The sequence below is a fragment of the Podarcis raffonei genome, chromosome 1 (genome assembly GCF_027172205.1).
Source record: "Podarcis raffonei isolate rPodRaf1 chromosome 1, rPodRaf1.pri, whole genome shotgun sequence".
NCBI classification, from domain to species: Eukaryota; Metazoa; Chordata; class Lepidosauria; order Squamata; family Lacertidae; genus Podarcis; species Podarcis raffonei.
Window position 1 is genome coordinate 51482075 of NC_070602.1, and position 23714 is coordinate 51505788.

The 23714-nt window shown below is 44.2% G+C and overlaps 1 protein-coding gene across 5 annotated transcripts in view; it reads left to right on the forward strand.

Annotated features, from left to right (window-relative positions):
- Positions 1 to 19780, forward strand: part of CHST1 (carbohydrate sulfotransferase 1) — a 33156-nt gene extending 13376 nt beyond the window's left edge. For 3 of the 5 annotated variants that reach the window (XM_053387421.1, XM_053387406.1, XM_053387410.1), the window contains exon 2: positions 17755 to 19780. In XM_053387421.1, coding sequence (XP_053243396.1) covers positions 17799 to 19064 — 1266 coding nt within the window. In that variant the 5' untranslated portion in view covers positions 17755 to 17798 and the 3' untranslated portion in view covers positions 19065 to 19780. Of the gene's footprint in view, positions 1 to 11342; positions 11391 to 17112; positions 17159 to 17754 lie in introns of those variants that run through there. The other 2 variants (XM_053387414.1, XM_053387429.1) reach the window with 2 other exon arrangements.
- Positions 19781 to 23714: the final 3934 nt, after the last annotated feature.

Sequence of the window (23714 nt, forward strand, 5' to 3'; positions counted from 1 at the left end):
GAAAAACTGTCTGCAGGCAAACGCCAGCTCCTTTGGCCTGTAAAGGGAGATGAACATAGCAACCCCAGAGTCGTCTGAGACTGGACTTAACTGTCAGGGGTCCTTTACCGTTACCTTTTATCTGGCATATCTCTCCCTATCTCCTCCCTATTGCCACAGGGCGATTCCTCTTTCCTGAATTCCTCCTAAGGGACTTTTGTCATCCTCTAAATAATTCCTTCCACTATTAACCCAGTACCTCTTTTACTTGGGTTGAGAAACTTGTGCTAACTAAAAGAAAAACTAATAAAAACTAATCCTCTGTCTAATTTTAAGGAAGAGGAACATAATATTTAAGTGCATGTACATTCTGTTCTCCAAAATCATTAGTCTGTTGTTGTTGTTATTATTATGGCTACAGAACCATAATTCGCACAGTGAAACGAGGTGATACATACACCTTGGTAGCAAAGTTTCCCACAAGCAAGATAGAAACACAATTTCTTCAAGGACAGAGGCTGGGCATAATAAAGGGATTGAAGGAATGCACCGTAAAAACACAAAGGAAATGTTTTTAACAGTGGGTCAGAGTGAGCACAGGTGACCTTCAAACTTTAAGTTTTATTCAGGAGAGTTGATGTGTACACTGCTTACTTCAGGAATGTGAGGGTTTAAGTTGCCTTTGGCGGGATTTGAACCTTTTAGTGCAGAATTGACTTGTGCTGGGCGTTGGGGTGGAGTGGGGAAGAACATGAACAATTCCTGTCAGGGTTGGAGTCAAGCTTTTAAATTTTTTTGGAGTTCTACCTACGTATAATGTCATGCTTTCCCACCACACACCCCTCCCTCTTGCCTTCAACTAGTATATAAAAGCAATTCTTCTCAGGGCAGTATATCTCAAGGGGCAACTTTGATCTTAGTGAAAAGGCTCCTAATTCCATGAAACTGTTTACTCTGTTTGAAAAACCGTACTTACTTCTTGAGATGAATTTAGCTAGGGGAATTTGGTTGACTGATGTGCACACAGATTTTGCCACGTAGCATGATGTGGCGCGCAGAGATGAGTGTTCTGGGCTGTTTTAACACAGGATTTCTTAGTTCGACCCCCCAATTTTTATTTATTTGTTTATTTATTGGTCTGGCAACAGCACTCTCAGCCAACAATCCCAGCAAGCACTGTCCTGCCCCTATGGTTTCTCAGATATGCAAAGAATAAAATTGTGTTTGGAATCTAACTCTTGCCATCAAGCTTTGCTATCTACCCTGCCTGCAAGGCAGCAACATTTCATTTCAGGAAACAAAGTTATCATTCAGCCAGACAGTTAATGTAGGCAGCAAAGCCACAGTTTGCTCACTTCTGGCAGGATTGTGTGTGTGTTTGTGTGTGTGTGTGTGTGTGTAATTTGCAAACCAACAGCTTCATGTCTATCCTAGCTGCCTGGTTAGACAGAAAGAACTGCCAGGAAGCCCTGCTGGTTTCCAGAATGCCTCTGTTCCAGTGATAACTAATGTGAAACTGGGGCTTTGCTGCTACGTATATGGGAATCAAGTAGTTTGACCCTGAAAATCTAGCCTCTTGAGCCTCGACATGCGGGAGAGGGATAAGGCAACTGAGTGATGAGAGGAAGGCACAATGTGTATCTTTTGGAGGCAATTTTCATTACCAATTCTTATGGAAATGCAGAGAAGAACAGTCCTAACTATACCTTCATATGGAAGACACAGGACTGGATTCAGCTAAACAGTTACACTAGAGGGGGCCAGTGTCACATGTCCCACTAGCTCAATGGGACTCCCCCTCCATTGGCTCTAGGGGTTGGGAGAATCTCAGAACAGCACATGGAAGGAGGAGAGGTGAGATTGTTTTGTCTGGCAAGCTGAAATGCTGATGGAACTGTTGTGATAGTAAGATGTTGAATTCCACCCATAGGTCCTGCACTTACCCATGTTACAGTTCTGTCCCCAAAAGGCAAAAGAGGATTGGGGTGAAATGTTTTTGATAATAGTGTGACACGAAATGGTCTGGTCCCCTCTCCTGACCCTGTGCAGATGTCAACACAGTGATCTCATCCAGTGTTAGAAACTGAGATCTGAAAGCTAGGAGCTAAACAGCACCTTAAACCTAGGTTATGGGCGCAACAACGGAATGTCCTGGTGCACTTTTTTATAACAAGAATAAAAAGCTGAAAATGAATGAGCTGCAGCTAAAAATATTATGTTCATTTTTCACATGGTCTAGTCTTTCCTCTGCCCACCCCCCTAATATTTTTAAGAGGGTCTCTTATCCAATCTTAAGAGAGTAGCTGTAAGTGGGGAGGCAGAAAAAGGTCCTCCTTTCCTTCCATTTTGCAGTTTTAATCTGAAATCTTAGGTGCAGTACTGTGCCCAGAGCTCAGAAACTGCTCGCACTAATGAAATTCCCTGTCACAAAATGTGCCTAGGACAATGGGAGTTTCAAACACTGATCTCATCTGGTTCATTTCCCCCCATTTAGCAGTTTTCCATGTGCAAAGATGCAGCTTATAGCTGACCCGTGGTATAACGAGGATTGCATGTATGGGTTGCACATGGCTAATGAGTGGGACAGAGAAACTAATCAGTTTTCACCCCCTTGCCTCTGCTGCTGCTCTACTCAGGACCTGACAGCAGCTTCTGGAATAGATTCAGAGTTGTCGAAAAGTGAGCCTTCGTTGAAATAAAGCACTGAAGTTGGTTCCTCTAGTCTGCCCAGGGCAATGGCCTATCAAGATAGCAAGGGGACATGCACAGAAGAGGCTCATACTATTCTAGATTCCTTTGTGTCTCGGCAGAGTGAGAATACTATTGCTTTAAAAATATGCTAACAAGGCTGTGAACGTTTTCTTCATAAACCGTTTCCTAGGCAAATGGATTAATATTCCACTTCATGATCACAATCCAAGTTTAAATCTATTCAAATTAGTTGGCTTTTGTGGTTCGGTTCTCTCTCTTGCAGATGTGTGTGTACACACAAGCATTTGTGGCAGTGTGGAAATTGGTCCTACATGTCATGTGGGAAAGGCTGTATTGATCGGCCCTTCTCTCATGGTTCTGGCACTTTCATGCTTACCACAGATGTGTGGATGTGGCTTGTGTCGCATGTGCTGTTGTAGTGCGCCCCGTGTTTCCTGGGGAGACCCTTATCTCAGATTAAAGCCTGCCAGTTCCTCAGCTTTGTAGGCAATCAAAGTTAAGAGGCAAAGGCATGGTCCAGCAGTGCAGCGGATAAAATACTGGATGTCAAAGGCCCTGAGTTAGGATTTAAGTCTTGCTTCATCACTGGGATTATTGGGGTAGCCTCATAAGTCTTTTATTTTTCAGAGCCTGTTCCCCATTGGCTAAATGGGCATGAAACTGACTTGTCTCACACAGGTTGTTGAGAAGCTGAATGAGATAGTAAAGGAAATGTGGCTACCTGCCCTACACCACCAAACTTGAGTGGCCAATAAAGTTATAATAACAATGCTCAACCCTGTAAAAAAAAAAAAAAAAGCAATGGGCTTCACAGCAGAAGTTGCTGGAGTTAATAAATTATTCCTCATTGCTGAAAGGGGCTTGGCGTGCTTCTGGAATAAGACTTTGTGCAGAGTAGAAGTAAATTTAAGTTTATCCTTTTTTAAAAAAATTTAAAAATCCCTTTTACCAATGCTCTGGATTAAATGCACAACTGGAAGGAATTTGGAAATACACTGTATTTTTATTTGCCTGAAAGGCATGTACTGTAGCGAGAAATGTTCCTGTAATTAGACATTTGGTATAAACAGGAGTGTTGCTTACTGAAGGGGAGGTTGTGGTGAGTTGTGTACTGTATGTGCTTCAGATGCAGACTTAAGCCTTGGATGTGGTGAGGCGTACATTCAGGTGATGTGTACATTCAAGTGTATTAAAGTTACTGGAGGCCTGGCTGAATGTGCCTTGCCTGTTAGAAACCTGGTGTGTACCTTCTGGTAAACACGCTGCAGTTATGACTCCCAAATGCTGCAGTAGCTCTTGACCTGTCAGGCGGAGGAATTTGAATCATGACTCTGGAGTGGGCTTGAGCCATGTGTACCCTTGTGCCCTCTCTGTGTACATAACATTTGTGTGGGGCATGTGTGTCAGCTTGTCAGGAGCTTTTCTGCTCTCTTTCCTTCAGCATCTGAAGTCTCCCAGAGCTTCTGCTATTGACAATCATGTTTAGAGCGAGGCCCAAAGTCCTGAGTCACTGTATTGTTTCCATGGAAACAGACTTGTTCATTATAATCTGTTTTAGGGGTAGTGGAAAATACAGTACAGATGCTGCTAGGAGTTGGGCTGCTGCCAGAATCATACTGGCCAAAGAGATGTAGGATTTCATCAAGTTGGGTAAGGGGGGGCTCATACTTTATCCACAACAGCAACTGCAGCAGGTTGTGTTTTGTGAAACCCTGCCTCGTGGTTCAGAGACTGATATGGCTGTGCGTACATGTGAGAGAGAGATAGACAAGCTGCACAGCTGGCAGATATGCATCCTAATTGTGCCATTTCTGTACCTCACTTGTTGCAATGAAATCCTCCCATTCTCTTTCTCAGGATTGCTGTCAGCTAGGCAAGGATTCAAAGAAGGTACCAATGTGTACGGTTGTATCTATGATGCTGGAAAGGGGAGGGGAATAGTGAAACTAAGTGCCCAGCCAACACCAGGTGCTTCAGCGTCTGTTGGGAATAGTGTGTGTGTTGAGGGAAGAGAAGGGATTCCCAAGGGAGGGTTTCTACGCTCACTATGAAAAATAAAATATGAAACAAGGAAGAAGTCAGCACGAAGCTTCAGTGAAAAATTGTGTGCTATTATACCTGTTTGTATTTTTTCTATCTGCCCCCAAGCCAGTGTTCACCATGCCTGGTGGGTTGAAATGCTTTTCCTCAGCAAGGCAACCAACCAGTGTTGAGTAAAGGGTGAGGGGAAACCATATAAATCTGCTCAGAGAGCAAGCTTTAAGGCCAAAAAATTAACGAGAAATATGAGCTAATGAAAAGTGTGACATTAGTGAGAGACAAAGTAAGTCATCATTGCTGGAGCTTGAGGGGGATGTGGAAGGAGGGGTTGGCACACAAATTAACAGAAGCAAACAAACCTGTCAGCGATATGGTGTTTTCACATTACTTGGGTTTTGAAATTTTTGTGCCCCTGTAAGCGCCATGACATTAAGTGAAGATTTGATGTAAGGGCAGTGTCTGATTCATAGGGCAAGAACACCCCACCTACCCAGAGCTGAGTCACCCACACCAATCAATGAGTCGGCTTGTGGTGTTTTTCCTTCCCATTCTGCTCAGTTTGAGACGGACAGAGCCCAACTCTCTGAAGGTGGCAGTGATGGAGCTGTTTTGCTCTTGCACTTTGTAAGCTAGTTGTGGCTATATGGGAAGCATGGATTTGGATACTGCACATGCCCCTATTTTGTTGCCCATACCTACTCTGGGCAGGTGTGGCTTGTAGTGCGCATACATGGCATGCAGCAATCTACACATGGACTTTATTATTATGCTTCCCTCCAAGCAAGAAAGCAAAGTAGAGATGAAGAAGGTAACAACATGGTGTATGATTTCTCCATGGTCAGGGAAATCTTGGGTGCACTGGATTAATTACTCAATCTACTGGAATCTATCGTTTCAGGCACCAGCTTTCAAAGATGAGAAAGATGTGTTCTGAAAAGCTAAAGTGATGCATGCTTCACACATTATTGGAAGGCTTGCATTTCTTGGTCTAACTTTAGCTGTGCTGTGGAAATGAGGTGTTGCTTTGGCATGGTTAAAATTTGGCCAGATTATGTTGGTGCACAGTATAGCCAGTAACTGGCTATATGGAGAAATGCCTACGGAGTCAGGTGGCAATCGCACCAACTTGATAACATGTGCAGCAAGCCCAGGAGAAATAGGGAGAGCAATTTTAAATGTACGTTGATAAGTCTAAGAATAATTAGGTAGAAAGTAAGGAGGGATGAATATATTTCTCTAGGCTGCTCTGACAACCCTCTCTCCCAGGAAATGGCTGAGAGACACCCGCCCCCCATTAGCAGAGTTTGTGAAGTCCAATGGCAGGCTCTAGTGTCTGAGGCTAAAGTAACAGTGCTGTTGGCACAGAGAGGCAAAAGGACTTGGCACAGCCCATCCCTGAATGAAACAACATACTTAAACACTTTCTTTAAACATTCAGTGCAGGAATCTGGCAGTTGAGGGCTCTCCAAGCTTCCTTTGTGTCTGTAACTGAAAAACATGCAATTGTGAGGGCAGAGGACATATTTATCCCTATGAAAAAGTGCAAGTGAACATTTCATTTGGCTGCAGCTTATTATTGCTCCTTGGCTGGGCTTCAGATGTACATTTGATTCTGTTTAATGTGATATTTCTGTTAGGTGGATCCACAGCTAGTTGAGCAGCCATACACAGCGAGTGCTTATTAATGGCTCTGTATCAACCCGGAGGGGGCTCTCAAGTGGAGTACCACAAGACTCTGTCTAAAGCTCTGTGTTGTTCAGTCATTTTATAAATGACTTGGATGAGGCTATAGAAAGGGTGTTCATCAAATCTGCAGAAGACACAAAGCTGGGGGGATAGAAAATACCATAGAAGAGTCAACACCAGGATTCAAAATGATCTTGACAGGCTGGAACACTGGCCTGAAACCAACAAGATGAAACACAACAGAGATAAATGTAAAGTCCAGTATTTAGGTACAAAAATAATCCAAGGTACACATTCAGGATTGAAGAGATCTGACCCTGCAGCAGTGCATGTGAAAAATACTTAAGTAACTTAGTCAATCACAAGCTGATCATGAGCCATCAGTGTGATGCAGCTGCAAAAAATGTTAATGCAATGTTCAATAAAAGAAACAGTGTGTCTAGTTTATAAGAAGTAATAGTTTTACTGTAGGTTGTATAAGATTGTCTCTGAAGTACTGTACCCAGTTCTGGGTACCATATTTTAAGAAGGGCATCAACACACAAGTGTGCCCAGAAGAGGTGAACAGGATGGAAGCCCAAGCCCTACTAGGAATGGGTGAAAGCACTGGGCATGTTTAGCCTGGAGAAGTGAAGTATAGTGGGAGAATAATAGCAGCTTTCAAATATCTAGTCTTATGCAGAAGGTGGAGCAGGCATGTTCCTGGTTGCTTCAGAAAGCAGGACTAGTACTAACGGGTGGAAATTGCAGAGAACCAAATTTAGGTATGAGAATAATTTCAAGTATCAAGCATTAGAAGAAACTACCAAAAGGCAAGAACTATTTGCCAGTGGAACACACTGATATGGTAGGTGGTAGGGAAACCAATGTCCACACCATGGAAGGACTTGTGGATCCAGAATTGGCCTCCACAGTCACTTACGGACTCACTGTTCATGGACTGTGTTCATGGAAGACACTTGACTACGAGTGATTGCCGAAGAAGAAGGAGGGCATCCTTCCCTGGAGGTATTTAAGCAGAGGCTGGATAGCTACCAGACTCGGAGGCTTGTAGCTGCATCCTGTGTTGCAGATCTTGCATTGAGCAGTGGGTTGGACTAGATTTCATTCAAGGTCCTTTGCAACTCCATTATTTTATGTCCCTGCTTAACACAGAGCTTTGTATGTGGATCAGCTTGTATTTTCCTAGGAATCAAGTGGCGTTATTTGAGGTCATGGCTGGCCTTGTCCTTACATGGATGGAGATGAGCATCTGCCACAGCTGAACTGAAGTGATCCTTAGTTCACTTTCCTACTGTTAACAGCAGGGGTAGCTAATCTCTTTCAGCCTGAGGGCTGCATTGCCCCACTGCATCCCCTCCGAAGAGCCACATGCCAGTGGTAGATGTCATCAGAAAGTGGTGTGGTCACACCACAGACTCAGGTACACAAGCAAGCAGACACACACACACACACACACACACACACACACACACACACACTTAGACACACGCAGACAAGTGCCCTGTCCTAGAAACTTATGCTAAAGAGGGTGGTGCAGGGCAGGGGGATGACAAGTCTCCTTCACAGGTCATTCAGATTGCATATTGTGCATCAGGAGATAGAACCCCCATCTGTCAAGGGACTCCCCAAAAAGTGTGTGGGAGTGGCCAGAGCCCCCTTTCACAACAATCCTGCTGACTCTGTAGAGCTTTGTGCTCTGCAAGCCTCACTGGCAGAGGTGGAGCAAAGGAGTGTACTCGAAGCCAACAGATATTTGGGCAATAGACCTCCCCTTCCCTCATCACAGTGCTTCTGATTGCCCCCTCCCTATGGCTGCCCCCTTTTAAACTCCAGTTATGTTAGTTTGCACCCAAAGCTGAGTGAGGTTATGGCTATGCTAACATATCATTGGCATTGCTGCACCGCAGCGTTGCAAACTTTACAGCTTTGACAGTGTAAGAGACTCTAGAAACTAGGGTCAGATAGTCACAAATGCGAGTCTTGCCCTGCACAGGTTTCCTTTGGTGACTTCTTTCTAAGTGCATCTTACTCAAATCAGTGTGGCGTTCTTCTCACTAAACATTTAAGAGATTTAAAATCTCTCCCCGTTGATAAATAGCTTTCTATGATTTCCTACAGTTTCCGAGCTACCCATCTGGGCAGATACACATTATCACTGAGCAAAAAAACTATTTGCAATGGTGGTGCAGTCTTATAAAAACTTAATTGCAAACATGACAATGCATTAATTTCCTTTGAAGGTATAACACGATTTTCATTGATGTAGGATGGAAACCTCCCATAGCTGTCAAGAATACTATTATAAAGTTTATGAGAATCCTCCAGTGCTTCAATGTCAGTGAAAAATAAATGCAGGTTTCTGAGAGAGAAGGTCCTTGTATTGCCACGGTCCCTCTTCTAACATGGAATCAGGTGAATCTTTATCATCCATGGTTTGCTTTTCGCTGTTAGCACCATTTAATATAACTTGTATTGTGGAATTTCTGTTTTTATTTGAACAAATGTTTGTTCTCTCACCAGTAAGTTCATAACTAGGTTTGAAACAATAGAAGTGGTGTTGTGATCTAGAAATGAAGTCCATCAAATAATGTGTTGCAGTCAGTGGGAAATCAAACATGAAATAAAATTGGGCTGGAGATTTTGTAGTGAGGTTAGAGGGTAAGAGGGATTTAAAGAACAAATTTGATATTGGACTCTACTTCAACAGCAAACTGACCTTCTCTCCCCTTCCTGTTAGATTCATGCCTATATCAACATAGGATGGAAATTTCCAAACCTTTTTGATGATGGCTAGTCAGAAGATAGCCACCAGAGGGCACAAGACAGTGCTTTAGCAAATATACACATGGAAAGCTGGGGTTGACTGGAAGCCACTGTACTTAGGAGAGGTGACATATTGATTGTTTTATTGTTCTATTTTACACACACACACAACATGGCAAAGAGCAAGAGAACTAAAGCTAGTTTATCTCCTTCCATCTCTTGCATACACCAGAAACCTCCGGGATCAATATTATTTAACTAAGAAGTGCTAGGCTAAATATGCTGTGGGGCTGGGACTTGAGACCCAGCTGTAAAAGAGGGTTTCTGAGTAGAGTACAATACCATGCATCTCAGAATTAACCAGGAGCTGTCATCCATCCATGTCTGCCTAGAAAAGTATGTGAATAATATAAGTGAATGTTGATTGTTTTCAGGGTTTTCTCCCAATGTGGGACTGCTGACTTCTAGGGGAACAGAGAGAAAGAAGACGTTGATAAATAGCAGTTGCACTTTCTTCCTGCTTTAGCACCACACAGAAGTAGTATGAGACAGGCAGCAATGCAGGATAACTGAAGAGTTCTGATGGACAAAGCCTTACATGGTTTGGGACAAGGGTATCTGATGGACCACCTTCTCCCATATCAGCCTGCTTACTTATTGGGGAAATACATGGAGAACTTCCTGTCAATTCCAAACCATGTTTGGGACAAATGGGAGACCCATCTTGGTTGTTGGACCCCGTCGGTGGAGGGTTGCTGTCCTATCGCCAGTGCTGAAGAGAGAATCAACTACCAGTCCAGTCAGCTTCTGCATGTGGAACGGTGGGGGCCCCATCATGACCTCCCAGGCGTCAAAACTTTTTGGGCCAGTCATAATTATATATAAGGCTTCTGGTCTTGTTTTGCTTTTAATTATTCAGCCTTTCATTGTGCTTCACTTCTACATTAAACTGTTTTATTGCTGGTTTGTTTCTTCATCGTTGTATAATATATGGCGTAAGCCACATTGAACTATACAGGAAAGGCGAGTTTCAATATCTTAAATAAATAATTCAGTGAACTGAGGAGTTGGCAACTGTCTGTCTTGGGAGAAAATGAAGGAGTGCGCCTTTGCTGGCGAAGTCAAACTGATGGAAGGTTACAGCGCATGCTATGGCTGTAGAGATACAAGAGAGACATGTTTTGTTACAGTTGGGGCAGATGAAGGCATCCGGTTGTGCTGATGCAGAATGGCATTTCTTCTGTCTGTGCTCCTCCCAGAGAGCATTACTCCTCTGGTCCCTGCCATGGATGCATGACCTGAGTGGGCTATAGTTTAGTGGTAGAACTGTGGCTTTGTATGAAGAGGTTTCAGGTTCAATCTCTGGCATCTCCAGTTAAAGGGATATTGAGTTGCAGGTGAAAGCAGAGGTCTGTGCCCTGGAAAGCTGCTGCCAGTCTGATTTGACAACAGTGGTTAAGATGCACAAGTCTGACCTGGTATAAAACGGCTTATTATGTATCTAGTTGGGTGCAAAAGTGGGTGGTGAAATGAAATGGGCCCTAGAAGTTGACTCTTTCAGGGGGTTAAGATTTGTGAAGGAAAGACGTGTGAAATGTTGATGCTAATTTGGTGGCATAACTTTGAACAGCAATGAAAGATTTTTAGTGAGCAGTTGCAGAAGCATTCTCAGCATTTCTGCCTCCTGGGCATATCTCAGATTAAGAGGTCTATTCATATTTGTCAAATCCCCAACTTTCTAATTCATATTTCCTGAACATGCTTGTATACAGATAATTATAGCATCCAAATACTGCAAGTGTTTGTAACCAAATAGAGCCTTTATACTACCCAGGAGCAGAATCCAAAAATTATGGTGATTCAGCCTGCATGCCTCTTGCGCTACAGAATTTATATCTGTTTTGGGGAGCAATTGTGAAATAAGGCTCTGCTTCCCCACACGCAAGGACACTAAGCAGCAACATTTACTTGAAGATAAGCGCACAAAGCATTGCAGAACAGTGTCTACCTGACATGAAATGTAAATATCCATGCTATTTGATAACTAGCTTAAACATAAATTGAACAATAACAAATACATGACCCGTTGCATTATATTTAGAATGCTTGATCTTAAGCATAAAAAGTTAACTGCTGTTTTGTGTGTTCTCATTAAAAAGTAGGCTTTATGGTCTGTCGGAGGATAATGAGATCATTTTTAAACAATCGTAAGTACAGACTTGAATATGCTTGCCTTGCATTCATATACCCATTTAAACCAGGTTGTTTTAAAGAGGCACTTAGATCTAGGAATGAAATATGATTGAAATAAAGAAACCGGATTATAAAAAAATTGAAACATTGCCTTTTTACTTAGTCTGTTGTTTAACCTCTGCAGAAATGTAGATATTCAGGGCAGAGGCTGTTTGTGTGATCTGTGCATTCTTAATTTTAGGTTTGGGAGTTAATAAGGCGACTGGTTGCACACATAGCTTTGAGGTATAGCTTCTGCTGATATGAAGCTTAGTCTTTGGTGCCCAGATTTGCCCAGTAGTTGGCCAGCCAAGGTTGGGTTGTTCTGGGTTAAACTTGCCATCCTGCTTTGTAGCAGCAACATCTGCTTCTTGTCTTGCAGCATCTTATTTATACATTCCTCTAGGAGAAAAATGTCTGATGCTCTAACAGACTTATTGGAGCTGGGATTAAATCCTGATAAATAAAAACACTGGTGGTTGAGGCTAGCCTCTAGGCCCACAAAAGCAGCCCTGTCCTGTCCTGCCCTTATATAACTGGCACAGATGAGACTGACAGCCTCTTTTCCCTTCCCTGCCTTGCCCCCACAACCCCTCCCCAGGAATGCCACAGTCTGCCAACAGCAGCGTCCTCTCTGGGGAGAAATCACCAGGAACTTTGTGCTTTTCTAGCCCCGTCAGGAATTTTAATATGCTAAAGCCACAGGAGCTTTGAGGTTGAACAGGCCCTGCATACTAACACACCCTTAGCCAATCCAGCTTCCTGAAGCTTGCACTGTGTGCAGAGATGTTGTCAACTCCAGAAATCCCCTTGCTGTGTTGTCTGTCAGCTGCTGTTCCTGCTCTCCCATCAGGAGTGGGTGGTGTTGAGCGTTAATGGGCAGCAAGGGGTGAAGGGGAGCCTGTTGAGGACACATGAAATTTGTGCATGCATGAATTACAGCAATAAAGCAAAATGTTTGGATGTTTAAATTAAGCAATGCTCAGAGCAGCTACTGTGGATCAAAGGCGGAACATGAGCTTTTGGGGAGCGGGTAGAGGGAGGCTTCTGCACAAAGAGCGAGAGCAAAAGTGGAAAACAATTGGCCAAGGACAACATTCTCAGGGACCTGCTTGCAGCAGGGCAGTTTAAAAATATTTGGGTAAATTAATCTGGGATTTGCTGTCAGCATTTTGTGTTCCACAGTCCAGTCCTGTGAGCTTTAGCTGCTGCTATGTAAACAGACATTTCTCACTGCAGCATCCTTTGCTTGGGAAGTGGGGCACAGATGCCCCTCACATCACTAGTAGCTCAGTGTTTTCTCTTAGGGCTGCTTTGTGCATTATGCAGTGGCAAACCTGTTTACCTCCAATCACAGTTGATGGAGTTATGCAGCCGATCTTCCTGGCAGGTGTAGGTGCATAACACTTCTGTTTGAAAATGTGTTTATTGCATCCATACATTTAAAAACAAACAAACCTAGGGGCTGCACTTCTGCTTGCTTTGCTCACCTACCATTCTCCCCAGATTAACCTTCTAGAATTCCCCCTTCCCACCCCATGCAACTACTCAAATTGTTGTTCACCTTCCCAACCCCATTTCTGAAGCCACTTCTCTCTTCTGTTGTACAGTCCATCACTGCATCCCTGTTTTCATCTTTACCCCCATGTCCATGTCTTCCCCTCCATTTGTGCAACCCCACTTACACACAAGCCACCCCCATGGTAACCTTCTGCATCTTCTTCCTCCCATGCAGTGCAACTACTAAGTACCCTTTCCACCTCCAGCCCATCTGTGAAGCCACCATACCCTCCCATTCTTCAGGCCTTGTTTTTATTTTCACCTTCATCATCATTCCCACATCTCCTTTTTTGCAACCCCTTTTGCACCCCATTTCCCCCTTCCCCCCTTCTTTTTCACAATTTCCCCTTGCACACAGATTTCCCCCATTTCCATTCCTTCTCCTCTCACAGATGTTGGGGAGGGGGCATTACTATTTTGCAAAAGGCCTGCATGGCATGTGGTCCACCAGTACAAACACAGAAGATGGCCTATCATATGTCTGACAACCTTTTTGTTGTTGTATGCCTCAAAGAAATAGGTTCACTTACAGTATTCCAATATGAGTAGTATTGGAACATCATTCCTCTTCACCTCCTTCATGACCATGTCATTGATACTAGTAGGATGCAGGGTCTGACTCTATGCCTGCAGAAATCAGAGAACAGATTCCCCACCCCATTTTCAACTGCATCTTATTATGCTCTTTTTTTGTACTTAAGCACATATACCCAAGTAGAAGGTACAGGTAGCTTGCATGAAGTGTTACTTTTTTTGGTAAAATACATAGAAGCAAAGACAGCTCTTTTCTCAGCTGCAGCTTCCAGGTATTTAGTGGAGAGAAAAACAGTGGTGCCATTCACAACTAGCCCAAGGTATGTGGATTTTGCATTTGGATGTCTTTAAAAGGTAAGGCACCCCTGACAGTTAAGTCCAGTCACGGATGACTCTGGGGTTGCGGTGCTCATCTCGCTTTACTGGCCGAGGGAGCCGGCGTTCGTCTGCAGACAGCTTCCGGGTCATGTGGCCAGCATGACTAAGCTGCTTCTGGAGAACCAGAGCAGTGCACGGAAACGCCGTTTACCTTCCCGCCGGAGTGGTACCTATTTATCTGCTTGCACTTTGATGTGCTTTCAAACTGCTAGGTTGGCAGGAGCAGGGACTGAGCAACGGGAGCTCACCCCGTCGCAGGGATTTTTCCTGATTGGCAAGCCCTAGGCTCCAGAGTACAAAAAAAAAAATAATTGAAAAAATGCCCTGCAGCAAATTGTAACTTAAAACAGATTAGTTCTAAAGAGACGAGATGGGGCACTTTGAAGAGGGCGGCCCCTTGACCATGCCAGGCCGTGCAGTGAAGCACTGACCCTCTTCTCTAGAGGGTGGACTTGAAATGAGTCATGATAATAAATGGAATATGGTGCTGGCTTGGAGTATGGAATATAGAAGTGAGGTGGGTGAAGCATACCTATGAAGCACTGCAGCTCCAGTCTTGCCCTGCAGATGATGAAACGAAAAACAGCATAAATGTTTAGCTGCCCCTTCCTTTTGCCTGCGTGTCTGGCCACACAAAAAAGAGAGACCTCCTGCTGGTGCATTAGCTGAGTTCACAGATAATCATGAGAGGGAGGAATAGGTTCAGTTGCATTCCAGCTAGCTTCAGTTTACCTGCTCTACCAGCAAAGAGGAAAAAACAATATTCTGCATGTCTCAGGAAAGCAGGAGTCTGGACGGAGTCCGTCATAAGAAGCTGAAATCATAGTTTATGAAAGAAAGCATGGTTTGCAGAGCCACAGGGGAGCGGCAGGAGCTGCTGGCTGTAGCTGAGTGACTCCCCCTTCTCCATAGCTCCCTGTAACTATGAGGAAGAGTCAGTTATTGCTGATAAATTACTCCGCACTGTAGAGGAAATGAAGAGGAAGGTAGCAAAATGGGATGTGTAGGGGCCTGAATTATTAAGACATACAAGGCTTATATGGATAAGAGTGTTTCTATAATGCTAGCATATATAAATATATAATGGTGGCTCCAGGGTAGAACAGGGTAGAACAGTATTCAGTTCTGGGAAGGCCTCCTCTTAGTTGTGAGGAAGTAGTCTTCTGAGAAGAAAGTCACAACAAACTAGGGCTTCCTGGCAACTCCCAGACCGGACCTGCCTGTTTAGCAAGTAGTCTGACTCCCCGGGTCCAAAATGATCACTTTTTTAGTGCCTTGCACCAGAAGCAACAAGCAAGGCAGTGCCACAGAGCTGAGCTCCCAGAACTGACATCCCAACTGCAGCATCACTGCCATTTTCTGGTGTGTGTGTGTGTGTGTGTGTGCAGGGGAGCCATGAACCTGGGTCAGTGCAGGTGCATCAATGTGAGTGCCAGATGAACTCCATTGGTGCACCCAAGTTTACCACTCAATTCCATCCTGTTAAGCGGCAGCAACACCATGTCAGGAGACCATCTCTGTGTCAGTTCCTCACCTCAGCAACTGCTCGTGCCTTGCAGCAAAGTAACCTCCGACAGGTTCAGAAAACGGCCTCCGGGGAGGAAGTTGCTTCATTACCCAAAGGGCAGGGTTGCTGCTTTCCCAAGAATTAGGGTCCTTAGAGATCATGTTAGTATTCTGGAAATTGATAGACTGCAAGGCAAGGTATCCCAGAGGCACTCAGAGGTCTATTAATAGGGTCCCAAAGAACGGCATCATTCAATTCATTTAATCTTGAAGTGACTCAAATCACTTGAGTGTGAGAAATTATTGATTGCAGAAGTTTTTTTTTCCATCCCAGAGTGATAATGGCAGCATCAATAATGGCTGATTATCCCAGATGGATGAATGGTATGTAAAATAATAATATAATTAATAATAAATAAAATCAGCTGAACGGGATCAGAACAAACTTGGTTAGAAGTCCCTCCAGACTTTCATGTTCTAGAAGTGCTACACAAGTTGTTTAACTTAATTTTAGTTCTGATAACATCTGAATAGGGCTAGAATCTTTCTCAAATTTCATAAATAAGCTTCTTTGGGCTTCATTGTTTCTCTTTCTGTGTTGGTTAGATGGCTAAGAAATTGCATTTGTTTTGGTAATCAGACCTTGGATAATTCCACACAACATACCACTAATTCCTTGAGAGGTTACAGCTTGCTGTTGGACTGAGTCCATGTATGTGTGGCCGTGACTGGGAAATCTGTGTGCACATTCATTATGTATCATATCATCTGCACACCTGCCTCTTCTGATGCAGCCTTTGGTTGACACGTCGTCCAAAGGTTTGTTTCTAGCAAATGAGAGGGTATAATCTCTTAAGATAAACTGCTTGCATACATCCCAGAACTAAAGATTTCTCCACCCCAGAAATGTCAGAGAAAGGAAAATCTGAACCTACTCTAAATTGCTATTCCTGGGGGTTCTGTGGTAAAACTGGCAGGCAGGCAGACAGACAACCTGACAAGTGCTAGCAGGATCATGAAGCAGTGGCTGGATGTCCAAAATTATCAGTGTTAGTGGAGTCCAGTGGGATATGTTCCTGTTTGTCTTTGTTCAATGTTTATGCATTTATACACCAAATATTCCCCCTTTATGTCCTTTTCCGTTTGTTTCACTTGTGAGAACCATGTGGCTTCCTTCCATGCTTTGCCCTTGGATTAGGAGTTGAGAAGAAGCTCTTCCCCTTGGAGACATTGCTAGTGTAGTGGTGGAGAACCTCCACCCCACAAGCTGAATTTGACCCACCTGAGGCTACGTCACCCCCCTCCCCTTCTCATGTGCTTTTAACTGGCTGGAATGTGTCCTTGAACTGTGATGTTGCCTCTTGCTTAGATGGAGCTCTCTCTCTCTCTCTCTCTCTCTCTCTCTCTCTCTCTCTCTCTGTGTGTGTGTGTGTGTGTTTGGAAACCTCTGGCTTTTGTGTGGCTGGCATGTAGTCAATTATACAAAAACACGTGTCACAACTGTTGCTCCTCCCACTGCTCACATCCTCACCCCTGTTCCTGAAGGATCCTACTTGTTAACAGGGAGTGGAAATTTACGACAGATTCAAAGCTTCCTTTCACAAGCACCAGAAGGATTCTGCGCATTCCCAGTTTTGTGTATGATTCGCTGGGAAATGCTTCCATGTGTTCAGTTTCATGATCTCATGAGCCCCTAGGGCTCATGGAATCAGTTAAAAACTCTGGAAGCAAATGAGAACAGAATGGATTTTTCAGTGATCACAAGGTAAGATGTCGGTATACCTGCATGATTTCCCTCTCCCTCTCTCCATAGTCCTATGCACTTTCTTTTTCTCTATGCATGTGTGTGTGTGTGTGTTGTGTTTCTGTTTAACCTTCAAAGAAGCTCAGAATTGTTGATACTGGGGTGATGAGGCTGGCACATTTTACCCTTAGCTGTCTGAGGTAGGTCAATCTAAGAGATGCTGAACTGACCCTGGGGTCTCCGGTTTACTTTATTAGTGATTTACTTTATGGGTAACCTAGTGATTTGAACTTGGGTCTTTTAGGTCTAACTGGCTTCTGGCAATGAGGCACTTACTTTGCTCATCATGAAGTACTCCCCCCCCTTCCTCACCTATCCTAAGCATAGGTAAAAGCAAAGCTAAACAAATGCAATTCCACAAAGCCCCAGACTTGGCTGTTAGAACTGACTAGAAATAGATCAAGTTCATAATTTGCAGGTTTTGACATCCTTGCTTAATTTATTCTTAAGAGGTTGCAGGGTACCATGTTGTCCACCCACAAATTCAGATTTCAGGGGCACATGAATTTATCTGTGGGGGTCTCGTATTCAACCCAGCTGACTCTCTTGTGTTGCAGATACTAAAGCGACCTGTGAAGAATCTCCATGAAGGTGACCAGCCATGCAATGTTCCTGGAAGGCTGTCCTCCTACTTGCTTTGGCCTCCATTGCTATCCAGTACACAGCCATCCGCACCTTCACGACCAAGTCCTTCCACAGCTGCCCTGTGCCTCCCAACCCAATGAACTGTAGCCTGAACCAGGAGATTGAATCGGCCGACCGGCTGTGTGATGAAAACCCCACCGTCGCTTACAACACCTCCAAGAAGACACATGTTCTGATCTTGGCCACCACCAGAAGCGGATCCTCTTTCGTCGGGCAGCTCTTCAACCAGCACTTTGATGTCTTCTATTTGTTTGAGCCCCTTTACCACGTCCAGTACACCTTGATCCCGAAGCTGACGCAGACGAAGGGCTCCACGGACCGGCGGATCATGCTGGGTGCTGGCCGAGATTTGCTGAGAAGCCTCTACGACTGTGACCTTTACTTCCTGGAAAATTACATAAAGCCCCAGCCCGTGAACCACACGACAGACAGGCTCTTCCGGAGGGGGGCTAGCAAAGCTCTGTGCTCCCCACCAGTTTGTGAGACGTTGGCGGCATCCGCCGACATACCTCTGGAAGAAGGCGACTGTGTGAAGAAGTGTGGCACTTTGAACCTGACCCTGGCCACCGAATCATGTAAGGATCACGGGCATGTTGCTATCAAAACAGTGCGGGTGCCAGAGGTCAATGACCTCCGAGCCTTGGTGGAGGACCCCAGGCTCAATTTGAAAATCATACAATTGGTGAGGGACCCCAGGGGCATCCTGGCTTCCAGGAGTGAGACATTCCGAGACACTTACAGACTTTGGCGGATCTGGGATGGCACAGGCAGGAAGCCCTACAACTTGGACGTGACCCAGCTCACCACCGTCTGTGAGGACTTTTTGAACTCTGTTTCCACCGGGCTGAACCGGCCGCCTTGGCTCAAGGGAAAATACATGCTGGTGAGGTATGAAGACCTGGCCAGGAATCCCTTAAAAAAGACTGAGGAGATGTATGAATTCCTTGGCATTCCCATGGACAGCAACGTGGAACGATGGATACAGAACAACACAAGGGGAGATCGGTCCGCGGCGAAACACAAGTACGGGACTGTCCGGAACTCGGCGGCGACTGCAGAGAAGTGGCGGTTCCGCCTCTCGTTCGAAATTGTGGCGTTCACGCAGAACGCGTGCCAGCAAGTGCTGGTACAACTGGGCTACAAACTGGTGTCCTCCGAGGAGGAATTGAAGAACCTCTCCATCAGCCTGGTGGAGGAGAGGGACTTCCTGCCCTTCTGGTAATGCAGACATTATTAGGGACTCGTGTTTTAATGCTGATACGAGCCATTTCTAACTATTGCCTTATTTTCCTTCTTCCCCTCCTACTCTCTGAAATTTGCACTAATTCTTTGAATGGAAGTCTCCAAAAGAGTTAACATGAAGAAGGTGCCCCCGCTCTCAGACCATAGTATGGATTATGAGTATTGGGTCTCTTAAGAACAAGAGCTAAAAACACAAACTGCGGATGGGTAGCAATGTTTACAAATCACACACACGTAACATTGTATAAAAGGGAAAAAAAGTAACCCTCAGGCATTCCACACCGAAGGGCACCTGAGGAATTATACTTTTGCACTGTTTACTTTTACAATGTAAGAGGTAACTATAACTATATATATATAAATATATATATGTCTAATTTATGAATAGTGTTGTCATCTCCCACCTAACTCCTCCTGATTATGAGCAGGTTTTACTGTTAGCTGAATGTGGAAAAGTCTCCTTGTTTTAAATCTTGTTTTGATATGTCTGAGTCATGTTATCAGGCTGGTCGCTGATCCATGGTTTGTTGAGTAACACCTATGACATTTATTTGTGCCAAAAAAAAGAAAGGAAGGAAGTGGTTTGCTGAACATCAACAACAATACCTTAATGCTTTATCTCTGTGTTTTCTGCAAATAAAGAATACAATAAAATCAATTGTTCCTGGAGGGACAAATTCACCAGGCCAGGCTCAATGAATTGTCAGACCATTTAACTCTCCTCGAGACCAAGTGTAATGGTGGGGGTGGAAGGGGAAGGATGTGTGCGACTATTAGACCTTTAAAGATCCAAAGATTGATAGCAGAGTACATCATAGGCAGACAGGCTGATTATCTGATTGTTAAGTGATGAGGTGGAGAAATACTGGCAGTTCCATGATCCGTATGCATTTTAACCTCCTCCCTTTTTAATGTGTAGTAAATTGGAACTAGTTACCTTGATAGAAGAAGAAGAAGAAGAAGAAGAAGAAGAAGAGGAGGAGGAGGAGGAGGAGTTTGGATTTGATATCCCGCTTTATCACTACCCGAAGGAGTCTCAAAGCGGCTAACATTCTCCCTTCCCTTCCTCCCCCACAACAAACACTCTGTGAGGTGAGTGGGGCTGAGAGACTTCAGAGAAGTGTGACTAGCCCAAGGTTACCCAGCAGCTGCATGCGGAGGAGCGGAGATGCGAACCCAGTTCACAAGATTACGAATCTATCGCTCTTAACCACTACACCACACTGGCGTAGAATTATAAGAGTATTCTAAGCCTGCTCAAGAACTCCCTCCACCTCCCCAACTAAGCTGGCAGTTTTTTGTTTCATCAAGAACCACCAAGCACATTAGGGAAGAACTTGTGATTCCAAGGAGAAGAGCGCATGTCTGCATGCATAATGTCCCAGGTTCAATCCCCGCCATATCCAGTTGAAACGATTTGAGGTAGCAGGACTGCCAAAGACCTCTGCTTGAAATCTGAGAGACCTGCTTACAGCCAGATACAGCAGTGCAGGAACAGAGGGAGCAATGCAGCATATGGCAGCCTCATACGATTATTTACCCCCTATTTGCCCTGTTGCTCTGGTAGGTTCACATCTGCATTAGAGCCTGCAGCAATTCTAGAACTTCAAGGTCTAGTCTAGCCTGCCTAACAGTTCTAGATCTCAGCAAAGGAAGCCTGTGAGCTGGTGTTCTATGAGGGTTAATAAAGTATTTCCAGCTCCCCCCAATATCATCGCTAGTATTCTTTGCAGGAAGCTATGGCATTAAACAGTTTTGAAATAATATAAAACTGTGTGGGTTTATCTACGCTGTGGATGTTAATTGACTTCACAGTCACATCCTTTCCCACAGCGAACTCCAGGAGTCTGTGGGCAGGGCTAGGACTGTCTAGAGATTTCTTACCGCTCTTACCAAAATAAAACCTCCAGGATTCTTTGTGGGAATCCCTGGGAATTAAAAAGGAAATCGCACTATGTTCTTCTTTTAAAGGTCAGTTACACAAGTAGACTGTGTGGGGTGGGGGTGGTGCAGAAGGAAGAGGGAACCATGGCATCAGAGGCAGTGTCAGGCTGGAAGGTGTGTGGGGGGGGAACCTGAGCAAGATGCTTTCCAGGGGGTCTCCCATGCTCACCCTCTCTCCCTGCCTCACCACGATGTGTTCTCTTCCCTGGCCTCTTCCTTCCTGCCGCTTGAGAGAGGGAGAAAGTGAACAAGTCCCTTTCTTCTTCACTTTATTAAAAGAAAAGAAAAAGGACCCATTTGTTCCCTCCCACTACCTGGCAAGTGGGGAGGGAGAGGCAAAAGGCTCACGTTTTCCCCCCTTACTTACTAGAAAGAAAAGAACAAGGGTCTCCTTCCCTTCCCTTCCCTTCCCTTCCATCCCATCCTCTAGCTAACCAGGCAGTCTGCAGGAAGGAATTCAACATTGCACCCATCTGATCATTCCGGCAGCACAAGCATTTATTTCTTCTTGCCAGACAGAACGATTCCCACTTTCCTCCCTCAACTTGCTATTCTGAGGGTTCTCCAGATCTTGTTTTTGGAAGACACAGGGGACGGGATGTAAGGAGGAGCAGCAAAGCCCTGTTGTGTTAGCAAGAGATCTTAAGGCAGCCCTGTTCAGGGAAGTTTTTAATATGTAACGCTGTACTGTTTTTAACACTGATTGGGAGCCGCCCAGAGTGGCTGGGGAAACTCAGCCAGATGGGCGGGGTATAAATAATAAATTATTATTATTATATTATTGTTCTGGCTTCTGTTGGCACACCAGGTTAGTTGAAGTTGCTGTTCTCTTCAAAACTTTTTCTCCAAAGATTTTTGGGCACCAGCACATCCAACTATCTGCAAAACTTTAAAGAAGGCAACAAAGATCGGCTCCTTCCTGCTCATGCACCTCCCAATTGGTCCCCCGATTTTCTTTCAAAATAAAAGTGGCCAAGTTAATCCCATGGGATTCTAGCAGCTGAAAGGAAAGCTGAAAATCTGGGTATATTCTGGGCTTGTTTCTGACTAAATTGAGCTAATTCCCCTTCTTATGGATATAGTCGTACCTTGGAAGTTGAATGGAATCTGTTCCGGAAGTCCATTCGACTTCCAAAATGTTTGGAAATCAAAGCTGCAGAAGTGGCACCGGATGTTCAGCTTCCAAAAATCATTCAAAAACCGGAACACTCACTTCCAGGTTTTGATTGTTCAGGAGCCGATTTGTTCGGGAGCCAAGGCATTCAAGATCCAAGGTACAATTTTATTGAGCAGGAGAAGACAAAGGAGGTGCCTCTTTTTAGCAGCAGATAGAGCAGTATGGCATGCTGGGGTGTGTGTATGCATATGTGTAGGGAAGGGAGTTGTGTTCCCACCATAGCCTTCCTGTCCCTCGCCTCCCGCCTCCGTGTGAGGTAGGTAGTCCTCATGCAGACTCCTCTTTCCATGTGCAGATTCACTCTTGCTGGACTTTGAGCCAACTCATTTAGGCTTGAGCTTGATCTTGATCTTGGCTACTGAATCAAACCTGTGGTTGTTGGATTGTTGGAAGTGGGCATCTGAAGAGCAGTTAACTGGGGTTAAGGGTAAGGGTTGTACATGCTACATTGTGTGTGATAAATAATGGGACTGATGAGGGCAGTAAGTGGAATTACAATATTCAATGGGCCAGAAGATTCGGGGGGCGGCGGTTTCCAGGTAGGAATTGGAAGCATGCAAATGTTTAAGGTTTTAACTATTTATTTTTATTATTAATCCCAGAGGACCAGGTCCATTGGTTTTCTGTCAAAGAGAAAATGTGTTCCTTATAACCTTCTGCATTTTATGGTCTTCTGATCTGCATTCCAAAGGTAGCTGTCTTAGAGTCCTGAGACTGAGGCGTAATATTTCTCCGTGACAATGAAACTACGTTCTTGGAATGTTTCTGTGTCTCCTCATTTCTGATGCTGTGACCAAGATTTTAATTTGGGACATTACACACCAAGACCACCGTGTTACCTACCATGCAAGCAAACATGAATGCATCTTTTGTATAAAGCTTCAAAAAGATTAGACATCTTTTGATTAATTAAAAAGGAGTGCCTGATTAACTGGGCAGCAGATTTTTTGTTGTTTTTTTTAATGTTGATTATTTTTGTATGTAAGTACTTTCAGATCCCTGGGTAGTAGATGTCTCTGCAGAAGAAGTATTTCTCCTTTATCACACACATGAGTGCGTCATCTAAAAACAAAGAAGAATGCCTTTTCTTTGGAGGGTTTATTCATATGCAGATTTAATTGATTAATCAATCAATTAAAATGTATATAACTAATTCACTATGATTTATTTTTTTGAGTGACAGCCCTAATTTTGTAAACTGAAAGGGCCTTGGCACAAATAAATGTCAGTCTTTACTACTACATTTGTGTTAACTGCAGAGCCATTTCCTCTTCCCAAAGTGGAAGAGATAAGAAGGTGAGAAGAAGCACATGCACATGTAAGAAGCACATGTAAGAAGCTCCATACCAGCTGCCCAACACCAACAAGTCTTATGTTTATGGAGCCTTATGTTTACAGCATTTCTTCCCCAACAGAACTAGTGGCTATTTGATTGCCTGACACCCTTCTTAGTAGTCATATTTGCTTTATTTTAAAATTGATGCAGAAATTACACAAAATCTATCTAAA